The 12,481-nt window shown below is 40.7% G+C and overlaps 1 protein-coding gene across 4 annotated transcripts in view; it reads left to right on the top strand.

Annotated features, from left to right (window-relative positions):
• Positions 1-7,131, top strand: part of LOC124033449 (alpha-1,3-mannosyl-glycoprotein 4-beta-N-acetylglucosaminyltransferase C-like) — a 187,228-nt gene extending 180,097 nt beyond the window's left edge. For all 4 annotated transcript variants that reach the window (XM_046345483.1, XM_046345488.1, XM_046345497.1 and 1 more), the window contains 3 exons: positions 4,241-4,390; positions 5,268-5,415; positions 5,534-7,131. In XM_046345483.1, coding sequence (XP_046201439.1) covers positions 4,262-4,390; positions 5,268-5,415; positions 5,534-6,690 — 1,434 coding nt within the window. In that variant the 5' untranslated portion in view covers positions 4,241-4,261 and the 3' untranslated portion in view covers positions 6,691-7,131. The remainder of the gene's footprint in view (positions 1-4,240; positions 4,391-5,267; positions 5,416-5,533) is intronic.
• Positions 7,132-12,481: the final 5,350 nt, after the last annotated feature.

The raw sequence follows: 12,481 nt of genomic DNA, 5'->3' as shown, positions 1-12,481 counted from the left end.
GTTATTTCAGTGGGGTAAGCTACAGAGGAGTCGAGCCTTGAGAGGCATTAGTGGAAATGGTGGAATTTGACTTGAGTTTTGTACTTACAGTGCTCAACTCAACTCCCTTTAACTACTTGTTACTTTCCTCACTCTTCAGATCAATTTCCCTTACAGACTGTGACAGGTAGCAGTCTTTCATAGATAGCTATCAAACCATTTCCAACGGATGTGAGAGACTACTACAGCGTGTTGTGTACGGTTATCATATCATAAGTAGTATTCTATCAATGAGTGGCAGTGGTGCGGTTTCTTTCGTTCAGTTCGAAGTACAATGGCTCTTTATCACTATCCTGCTGCAATGTTACAGCAAGGAGGTCGGATGGCTGAGGAAGTGATTGACTGCCATTATGACAGCCCATTAAAATACACTTACCCCTTTCTCTCCAAACCACAGACTAAGCTCCTCTGGACTCATGATAGTCAACACATGCACGCATGCACTCGCACATTCATATTTTAGAGACAGTCCGTTACACTTATAGACACATACCCTCAAAAACTTGATTTGATTTTGGTACAGGATATGCATATTGCATATCAAAAGCCATTCCTTTTGGGGAAAGCAGTGCAGATTTCGGGCACATCCTTGCCACAGCAGCTCTTTGAGTGTGTAATAAGAGTGTAGAGAGTGAAGTAGGTACCTGCAGCTGTGCCTTTGGCAGGTTTAGGCCACAGCTTCCTCTATCAAGCCCGAGCCCAGATAGACTGAATTATTGAAACAAGATATGCATCCCAAATGTCACCCTATTCCCTTTTAAGAGCACTACTTTTTGACCATGGCCCTACTTTTGACTAGTACTCGAATAGGGTGCCATTCAGGATGCAGGCAAGCAGCCAGTACAAAGTGCTAATCCAACCTGCATTATCAGGACACCAAATCCAGCACTCATGTGTGAGAGACAGAATACCAACCACCCAGCATGAAGCAGAGAATTCTACAATTGCCCAGTTGTGTAATTGTAGTATTTCGTCTGCAGTGGCCCAGCTAACATTTATTTTGTGTATTTCAAGATCCTTTTCTTTCTTCCAACCTCTCTCCTGTTGTACTTTCCTTCTTTTCCAGGAATGTAGTTTAAAAAAGCGGCTGAAAAAGGTTGCCAGTGACACATTTTGCTGTGGCTGTTGGCTTTTGACAGGAAGAGCTGACAGAGGTGACTCAGGAACTATTTTGTCAGGTGGTGGTGTTGTGTCCACTGTGCTGCTGCTGTGGAGTGAAGTCACCACTGCAGCTTTTTGTCTGATGTTAGTCAACCACACTACAGAGGTACCTTTGGAAGGACATACAGATGTAGGATCTTAACGTGATCACTCTTTTTGTTGCTGAGAATGTCCCTGCACCACAGAAAATGCAGATGACCTTTGTGATTTACATAGATTCACTGAAAACCAATTATATTAACAGTATGTCATTTTCCTCTAGACTACTTTTAGTTAGCTAATAGCCTAACATTATGGACTAAACGTTCAAATCCTCTTGCTGCAGGATTATTTAGCTGTGATAATATAGGTCAAATGAAGATCCTACATCTGTAATTATCCGGCCTGTTCTCACTCTAGCCCACATCAGCTAAAACCTGCCACTTTGTGGTCTTTTCAACAACCAGGGTCGGCCAGCCCTGCAGTAAATTGCACTGACTGAGTTTGGATTTTAATGGCTGTGTGGCAGTGTAGGCTACTATTTGAGAGAGAGATTTGGATGTCACAAGCTGTCAGTGTAGCTGAAGAGAGCTACTTGTTTGGCTCAAGATGATATTATTACTATTATTAGAACTCTTGGCCACTAATTGATGCATTAGGCAGGTGTTTCTTTAGGCTACCATCATAATGATTAGAACCAAGGTTCCATCTATACCTATTCTTTTATCAATGATTTGTTCAATACCTTTTTATACCTTTTTATACTGTATACCTTGGCTACTAGAGGACGTGGAGATATACAGATGTAGAAATTAAAGGAGAGTTGTCTGTTAAAGTGTTTTCAACTCTATAAGCCATAATTATGCAAAATTGCAAAAGCATCAAGAGTGTCTAATTACACACAACCAATACCAGTCATGATTGAATAAATAGCCTTCAAAGAGACAGGATGTTAGCGTCAGTTTTAGACCCCAAACAGAAATCTATTGACCAGCCCTATTCCCAGGTGATCCAGGCTCCCGGTGTTCATGATTGATGTGTGTGTGGTCATTGAACCAAGCTTACAGCTAGTTTGTATTCCATTAGGCATCTCTGGGGCTTTGTAGCAGTGTCACAAAAGAGCTTGCTGACGCCTAATTGCGTTCTAGAAAAAAAATATGTATTTTTATGTCACTCTTCGTATTCTTTGATCCATTTCTGGTGGTACTAGTTGTATTCCACGAGAATATTTATGTCAGTTGTTTGCCAGTGCCATGTTATTTTGAAAATAGTTTTTTTCCCACTATGCACTATGTCCAGGAAGAGTTGTACTAACGTGATTCCAGTACAACAAGTGATGCTTGAAAAACAGGAAATTATTTATAACCACTTCATCTGATGGCAGTCTGTAGACCAACCCAGTCTCATAAACTATGCAGTGGGACAAAAAAGCATTTTAGTCAGCCACCAGTTGTGCAAGTTCTCCCACTTAAAAAGATGAGAGAGGCCTGTAATATTCATCATAGGTACACTTCAACTATGACAGACAAAATTAGGAAAAAAATCCAGAAAATCACTTTGTAGGATTTTTTAATGAATTTATTTGCAAATTATGGTGGAAAATAAGTATTTGGTCACCTACAAACAAGCAAGATTTCTGGCTCTCAAAGACCTGTAACTTCTTCTTTAAGAGGCTCCTCTGTCCTCCACTTGTTACCTTTATTAAGGGCACCTGTTTGAACTTGTTATCAGTATAAAAGACACCTGTTCACAACCTCAAACAGTCACACTCCAAACTCCACTATAGCCAAGACCAAAGAGCTGTCAAAGGACACCAGAAACAAAATTGTAGACCTGCACCAGGCTGGGAAGACTGAATCTGCAATAGGTAAGCAGCTTGGTTTGAAGAAATCAACTGTGGGAGCAAATATTAGGAAATGGAAGACATACAACACCACTGATAATCTCCCTCGATCTGGGGCTCTACGCAAGATCTCACCCCGTGGGGTCAAAATGATCACAAGAACGGTGAGCAAAAATCCCAGAACCACACGGGGGGACCTAGTTAATGACCTGCAGAGAGCTGGGACCAAAGTAACAAAGCCTATCATCGGTAACACACCACACCGCCAGGGACTCAAATCCTGCAGTGCCAGACGTGTCCCCCTGCTTAAGCCAGTACATGTCCAGGCCCGTCTGAAGTTTGCTAGAGAGCATTTGGATGATCCAGAAGAAGATTGTGAGAATGTCATATGGTCAGATGAATCCAATATACAACTTTTTGGTAAAAACTCAACTCGTCGTGTTTGGAGGACAAAGAATGCTGAGTTGCATCCAAATAACACCATACCTACTGTGAAGCACGGGGGTGGAAACATCATGCTTTGAGGCTGTTTTTCTGCAAAGGAACCAGGACGACTGATCCGTGTAAAGAATGAATGGGGCCATGTATCGTGAGATTTTGAGTGAAAACCTCCTTCCATCAGCAAGGGCATTGAAGATGAAACGTGGCTGGGTCTTTCAGCATGACAATTATACCAAACACACCGCCCGGGCAATGAAGGAGTGGCTTCGTAAGAAGCATTTCAAGGTCCTGGAGTGGCCTAGCCGGTCTCCAGATCTCAACCCCATAGAAACTCTTTGGAGGGAGTTGAAAGTCTGTGTTGCCCAGCAACAGCCCCAAAACTGCTCTAGAGGAATGGGCCAAAATACCAGCAACAGTGTGTGAAAACCTTGTGAAGACTTACAGAAAACGTTTGACCTCTGTCATTGCCAACAAAGGGTATATAACAAAGTATTGAGATAAACTTTTTTATTGACCAAATACTTATTTTCCACCATAATTTGCAAATAAATTCATTAAAAATCCTACATTGTGATTTTCTGTTTTTTTTTTCTCATTTTGTCTGTCATAGTTGAAGTGTACCTATGATGAAAATTACAGGCCTCTCTCATCGTTTTTAAGTGGGAGAACTTGCACAATTAGTGGCTGACTAAATACTTTTTTGCCCCACTGTATGTTCCAATTCAATGTTTTTCTACTGGCTTGCTAATGTGCCGTTCCCCCTGTGTTTCCCTGCAGATCCCAGTGAGTGTCTCCATCATGAGGCTGGTGTGGAAGTCCCTGGACAAGATGAGGTGTTTCCGTAAACGCTCCACCATCCCCTTTCTGGGGGTCCTGATCACCTGTCTCCTCTTCCTCAACCTGTACATGGAGGATGGATACGTCCTGGTGAGTCTTCTTCTATATTTGTTAGTTGAGTCATAAAGGGCAAGTTCACACAATCTTTTTAACGGTCAGATGTCTAAAGTTTAAAGGCAGGCTTAGTCTACCTCCAGGCTCCGATCCCAAATAAAGTTTTTTTTTAAGTAATAGCCACAATATAATAACTACTATTTAGAGGGTGCCTCTCTATTGCATTATTTTGGGATTGAGGCCTGCAGATTCCTGGGTGATGTAGGATCCTCACAGCAGATGGCATAAAATATGGATTCAAAACTAGATCAGTTTTTGGGCTATTAAAACATCTGACAGAACTCTCTCCTCTCCTTAATCAAACAACATCATTTTCACCCACAAGTTCACTTTAGTATTTAACCATGTTGTCCCTTTTATAATTACTTGTTTTCAAAAGGAAACATATTTAAATTTTCATGATGTGGACCCAAAGCCGATGATTTATTTTTTATTCATGATGCCATCAAATCTTGGTAATCATAACACATTATATGTATTTGTTATTTAAATTATTGAGGAGTTTCGCATATCTTCAATGATATTGTGCTCTCACAAAGACCATTTCCATGGCAATGAAAAATGCCTGAATGGTTTTAGAAATCTTTGAAATCAGTATGACGCATCCACATTTCTTATCGGTTGGCTAACCCTTCTTTTTCTTTTATACAGGATATTCTTGAGGAGTTTAAAATCAAAGTGTGTTATTTCTCCTCTGTATTATTTACAGACGAATGTGAGACATGTCAAGGAAATTAGTTGACTTTGCTGTGTGTGTTTGTCTGCAGCTTAGATGAGATGAGACACTGGTTTGTCTGGCATTCACTATATGAAGTCGTCTCATCTGATCTGTTGTCTTTGTTGTGTGTTGCAGGAGGAGGATAAAAGACCACTGAGAGAGACATCAATGCATCCTTCAAACACTGAGAGATATGTTCACACCTTCAGAGACCTCACTAATTTCTCTGGAACCATAAACGTCACATATCGTTACCTCGCTGGGAACCCACTGCCCCGAAAGAGTAATTGTATCTTTGACTGTCATTACATGTTGTTTTATCTTGATCACCTTCATCTTTGTTATTCCACAAATTTTATTTTCAATGTACGCTTTAATAAAATATACTTTTCTGTTTACAGAATATCTTACAATTGGATTGTCATCCGTGAAAAGAAAAAGAGGAAATTACCTCATGGAGACGATCAAATCTATTTTTGACCAGTCCAGTTATGAGGAGCTGAAAGAGATTGTGGTGGTGGTCCACCTGGCAGACTTTGACCTGGCCTGGTGTGAAAACCTGGTGCAGGACATCTCCAGGAAGTTTGCCCACCACATCATTGCTGGGCATCTCCTGGTGATCCATGCCCCTGAGGAGTACTATCCATCACTGGATGGGCTAAAAAGGAACTACAATGACCCAGAGGACAGGGTACGATTCCGCTCCAAACAGAACGTGGACTATGCCTTTCTCCTCAACTTCTGCACCAACCTCTCTGATTTCTACATGATGCTGGAGGATGATGTGCGCTGCTCACGGAACTTTCTGACATCCCTGAAGAAGGTGGTCACCTCCAGGGAAGGCTCCTACTGGGTGATGCTGGAGTTCTCCAAGCTTGGCTACATAGGGAAGCTCTACCACTCAAGAGACCTGCCACGCCTGGCCCACTTCTTGCTCATGTTCTACCAGGAGATGCCCTGTGACTGGCTCCTCATTCACTTCCGGGACCTGCTTGCCCAGAAAGACGTGATCCGCTTCAAGCCCTCCTTGTTCCAGCACATGGGCTACTACTCCTCATATAAAGGGGCAGAGAACAAGTTGAAGGATGATGACTTTGAAGAAGACTCCATTGATATCCCTGACAACCCTCCTGCTAGCCTGTATACAAACATTCATGTATTTGAAAACTATGATGCCACCAAGGCTTATAGCAGTGTGGACGAATACTTTTGGGGGAAACCCCCTTCTACCGGAGACTTCTTTGTTATAGTCTTCAACAAATCAACTAAAATAAGCAAGATAAAAATCGTGACAGGAACGGACGATCGTCAGAACGACATCCTGCACCATGGAGCTCTGGAAGTAGGAGAGAAGCTGGTGGGGACAAAGAGAGGAAGGCAGTGTTCTTCCTACATCACGTTAGGGGAGTTTAAATATGGCAACATTGAGGTTCAAGACGTGGACCACAAGATTGCCTTTGACATTGAGTGTGTTCGTATTGTGGCGACTGCCAGTCAGAAAGAATGGCTGATTATTAGGAGTATAAGTCTGTGGACTACACAACCTCCCAGTCAATGAGGACAATACACAAACAGTTGGTTTAGACAACAGTTGGTTTAGTAATTCATTTGACAGTGTATTTATTTATGTACTTATTTATGTATTTATTTTCACATTATTGCATTTATTTTATCATTTATTTATTCATTTTATAGTATACTGTATGTATTCATTCATATTTTGATCTAGAATTTTTTATATTTGAAGGTACCTTTATTGAATTATACAGTTATGGAAATCATCACAATCCATGTTTTTAAGGATTGTCTGACTGACCTCTTTTATGGGTGTGACCCGTTTTTATGGGTGTGAGTATATAGGAATGGTCTGTTGGTTATTTCACTCATGATGTTATTTATTTTTCTGTATATTTTTCTCAGTTTCTTTCCACATCGAAAGCAGCCTCTATGTTCTCTGGCCTTGAACAGTGTTGCTTAATAAATAACACCCCTGCAGACAGTTTTTGCCCCAGGAACATAGCATTGCACCACATGTTCTTGCTATCAGTAAGTACTGTAGCTCCATTCACCTCTTTCCAAAGTTATCCTTTCCATGTTACCCTATAAGCATTATGATGGTAAATATTTCCACAAATATCCATTGTGTCAGGGCTTTACTTTTGTCAGTGCTGCTTCAATCCCTCCTATCTAGGCTAGTGTGGTGTTGAAGTGTTGGAGCGAGCTGTGCTATTTCCCTGGTGCTGTATGTTCCATCAGAACCACTGGCAGGAGAACAATGTTTGTTTTCACCCATCTTCTCTAACAGCTCAGATCGGATTGTGAAAAATAGGGTGGACCTGATCTTTCCCTTTTTTCCACCACAGCACAATTTTACCCCAGTAAATTGGTCTGTGTTTGGCACTCTCTCTCTGCTTTACACCAGCAAACAACAACCCCCCCTGGAGCTAGGCTCTCCAGTACATTCTCTCTTTCCCCTATGTTGTGCTCTCAGCCGCTAATGCATCTTCTCTTAGAATGTTCCTGTAATATAGAAACAAATACATTTTACTCTGTGTGGTACCAATGGGCGATGGTAACTTAAAGTCACCGTCTGTAAAATGTTCAGTAATATGCAATTAATCAAATATACCCTGTAATTTTGAAAAAAAATACTTATAAAGTAAATTCTCAAAATGAGATAAGGACTACTGTCATAACAATTCCGAGACGATTTTGAAGAATCACCTTGTCCTCTCCCTTTTCATACAATGTTGATCTTTTAGCAAGTGTAGCTTTGTGACAAATATCTTTCCGTAATCAAGAGCATCATCAATTTCAACAAATCTTTGCAATGCAATAAAATGATAAATGTTTGCATACATGAAACCAATATTCTGTTGAAATACTAAAGGTGGAGGTGGAGGCATGGTTCAAAACCTTCAGCAGTTTTTCTTTTCACACAAAATGCCTTGTTATGGTATATCTGTTGTTTCAGTCAATCACATCCATTTCTAAAGCCCATTTTACATCAGCAGTTGCTTATACAGAAACCCAGCTTAAAACCCCAAAGACCAAGCAATGCAGATGTAGAAGCACAGTGGCTGGGGAAAACCCCCTACAAAGGAACCTAGTGAGAAACATAGAGAGGAACCAGGCTCTGGGGGTGGCCTGTCCTCTTCTGGCTGTGCCAGGAGGGGATTATAAGGGTGGCCTGTCCTCTTCTGGCTGTGCCAGGAGGGGATTATAAGGGTGGCCTGTCCTCTTCTGGCTGTGCCAGGAGGGGATTATAAGGGTGGCCTGTCCTCTTCTGGCTGTGCCAGGAGGGGATTATAAGGGTGGCCTGTCCTCTTCTGGCTGTGCCAGGAGGGGATTATAAGGGTGCATTGCCTTTTCCATGTTGTTCTCCCATTTGGTCTTGTTCAGACACAGATCAAAGGTTTCTCTTTATCCATGGCTCTGATCTATTCATTATAAGGGTCTGTGTTCCAAATCACCTTCAATACCAACCTATTTCCTTCTTATCAAGCATTTGATTACATGAGGCCCCAACCTCTTATGACTTCATTTTGTGCATGTTAAAAAGTCAGTAAATAAGGTAATTATTCACTGTTTATAGCTCCTCATTTCTATACAATTGCTATGGTCATAATTAAACTGTAGTGCTCTGTACAAACAAACCTTTTAGTAGATGCTCTTATCCAGGGCAATTTACCGGAGCAATTAGGCTTAAGTGCCTTGCTCAAGGGCTCTGGGATTCAAACCAGCAATCTTCCGGTTACTGGCCCAATGCTCTTAACCATTAAGTTACCTGCTGCCCCGTCATCTTTTGTACAGGTCATCAAAATATATATTACTTCTTCTTATGCCCATTCTACAAAATTATATAGTTTCACTTCAAATCCTCTGCTGTTTAGAACATAATGTCTTACTGCACACATTATTAAAAGGCCCAGTGTGGTCCTTTCATTCAAATTTTGTGGGCTTTATTGAAAAGTGTAAGAACATTATTACAGAATGCAAGGAAATATATGTGCTGATATACACAGCAGTGCCAACGAATCAGGTCAGTGTACTACCTGTAATGATACAGCTTAAGCCATGGACACGTCACAGTAGGATCCCTAGTTTTCCTGGAATCCCTGGGAGCATTCCTGGGATAGAGATTGTGATTCCAAGATTCCTTTATTTGATCCTGGGAGGTTGTTGTACATGGATATTACTTGAGGGGAAATTGCTGTCATAGCTGAAGAAAGTCTGAAGTCAAAACTAGCATTTACATCTTGGTGGGGAAACATAGAAATATTAATAAATTCTGTTCGGCTCAGAGTCAGCAAACTGATGCGTACAGCTGTTCCGCCTTTGGCGACCTGACTTCAAACAGCAATATCTCCTAATACGTTTTAGTGAGCTCAACGTATACATTATGTGGTAGCTAATGCACCACATTAGATAATTCCAGGGTGTTTTTTTATAATAATTTCCAACAGATCAGTAGCCATGCTACCCAGGAGCCTTCTGTCACTGTTCCCATAACTCACGAATAACAAGAGAAAGCAGTGTATAAATGGAAATTCTGGGCTGTTGGGAAGTTTTGCTGTCTTCCAATTGTGAGTGTACAAAGGTGCATGCATCTGAACAACACCAAGTGTTAAGTGAGTAATTGAATCCTTTTATATTCCAGGATCTATAACTTGTTGTCCAGTATCTGCAGTGGAACTTGACTGAAAATGTACTTGGTTTGTGACTAGATGCTTACCAATACTACCTTACTTACAACAGGTTAAATCTCACTTGTGCTATATTGTTCAGTGGAGAGAATGTGTAGAGATGTCGTTTTCGTGTTGTATTTTCCAACATTGTTCGTCAAACTGTACTGTATGTATATTGTTGTAAAAGGACATATATTTTTTTACATGTATCATTTCAAATGTTTTATTGCATATATTGTATTTAAAATCAATTTAGATTAAACAAAATGAATGCCAATAACCTTGGGGGAAGTACATTGACTTTGCAAAAGTCTACCACTACTTTCATTGATATTAAAAGGGGAAAAAACCGCTGTGTGAGAAATTGCACAGCACAAAATGATGAATGACATCATTGTCTTCATCAGTACATTCAGTGGGGCATGAATATGGTATTCAATGGTTAAAGGAGAGAGAAAGAGCTACTGAGAACAAGGTAGCCTTGAGTCAATACAGTATGTGTTATTATAATGTCTTTGCCTGAACATGTTACAGTATGTTTTGATATAGAAATGTTTACCAATAAATGTAGATCCTGCAATTTGGCTACCCTCGTCACAGTGCAAATAAAAAAAACTGGTGTGACATTTGCTGTTCCTTGAAACTTCCAGCAAACGCAGGAAGGCAACGTGTTTGACTCAGATCTTGCAGTAGCCAAGAGCAAAATCCATACATTATTCATTTCAACATTCATGTGCTTTCTGCCTTTTTACTGCATACTTAATGTCTGTGTAGTGCTAGGGTCTTACTGCCTTTTTACTGCATACTTAATGTATGTGTAGTGCTAGGGTCTTACTGCCTTTTTACTGCATACTTAATGTCTGTGTAGTGCTAGGGTCTTACTGCCTTTTTACTGCATACTTAATGTATGTGTAGTGCTAGGGTCTTACTGCCTTTTTACTGCATACTTAATGTCTGTGTAGTGCTAGGGTCTTACTGCCTTTTTACTGCATACTTAATGTATGTGTAGTGCTAGGGTCTTACTGCCTTTTTACTGCATACTTAATGTCTGTGTAGTGCTAGGGTCTTACTGCCTTTTTACTGCATACTTAATGTATGTGTAGTGCTAGGGTCTTACTGCCTTTTTACTGCATACTTAATGTATGTGTAGTGCTAGGGTCTTACTGCCTTTTTACTGCATACTTAATGTCTGTGTAGTGCTAGGGTCTTACTGCCTTTTTACTGCATACTTAATGTCTGTGTAGTGCTAGGGTCTTACTGCCTTTTTACTGCATACTTAATGTCTGTGTAGTGCTAGGGTCTTACTGCCTTTTTACTGCATACTTAATGTCTGTGTAGTGCTAGGGTCTTACTGCCTTTTTACTGCATACTTAATGTCTGTGTAGTGCTAGGGTCTTACTGCCTTTTTACTGCATACTTAATGCCTGGTAGTGCTAGGGTCTTACTGCCTTTTTACTGCATACTTAATGTCTGTGTAGTGCTAGGGTCTTACTACCTTTTGGGGTGGAAATGTTTATAAAAGTGCTTCATCCCAATGCTCTTTGTTTGGCTTACAGTGGACAGGACGTGCATTACTTTACCATATTTAAGACAGCTGTCATAGACTACAGACATCAAGGTTCTGAAAGTGGGCTGAGCACTGTGGACCCAAAGCACTGTCAGTTACGGCCAATATTTGAAATATAGAAATGTGTATATATGTGAATATATACTGGACAAAAACATAAACCCAACATGCAACAATTTCAAAGATTTTACTGAGTTATCGCTCATATAAGGAAATCAAATCAATTGAAAAAGAAAAAAACAATTAGGCCCGTATCTATGGATTTCACAACTGGGAATACAGATATGCATCTGGTCACAGATACCTTTAAAAAATGGTCAGGGCGTGGATCAGAAAACCAGTCAGTATTTGGTGTGACCAACATTTGCCTAATGCATTACGACACATCTACTTCACATTAGTCAGGCTGTTGATTGTGGCCTGTGGAATGTTTTCCCATTCCTCTTCGATGGCTGTGCGAATTTGCTGGATACTGGAACACGCTGTCTTACTCATCGATCCATAGCATCCCAAACATGCTCAATGGGTGACATGTCTGAGTATGCAGGCCTTGGAAGAACTGGGACATTTTCAGCTTCCAGGAATTGTGTACAGATCCTTGCGACATGGGGCTGTACATTATTAAGCTGAAAAATGAGGTGATAACAGCAGATTAATAGCACGGCAATGAGCCTCAGGATCTCGTCACGGTATCTTTATGCATTCAAATTCCCATCAATAAAATTCAATTTAGTTTGTTATCCGTAGTTTATACCTGCCCATAACCCCACCACCATCACAGGGCACTCTTTTTACAATGTTGACATCAGCAAACCACTCACCCACACAACGCACACCACCCAAATTCTCTAAAATGATGGTGGAGGTGGCTTATGGTAGAGATATCAAAATTCAATTCTCTGGCAACAGCTCTGGTGGATATTCCTGCATGCCAAAACTTGAGACATCTGTGGCATTGTGTTGTGTGACAAAACTGCACATTTTAGAGTGGCCTTTTATTGTCCCCAGCACAAGGTGCACCTGTGTAATGATCATGCTGTTTAATCAGCTTATACCAAACCTGTCAGGTGGATGGATTTTCTTGGCAAAGGACA

This window comes from Oncorhynchus gorbuscha, linkage group LG01 (genome assembly GCF_021184085.1).
Source record: "Oncorhynchus gorbuscha isolate QuinsamMale2020 ecotype Even-year linkage group LG01, OgorEven_v1.0, whole genome shotgun sequence".
Taxonomy (NCBI): Eukaryota; Metazoa; Chordata; class Actinopteri; order Salmoniformes; family Salmonidae; genus Oncorhynchus; species Oncorhynchus gorbuscha.
Note: the sequence above shows the minus strand (reverse complement) of the source record. Positions and strands in the feature narration are given on the sequence as shown.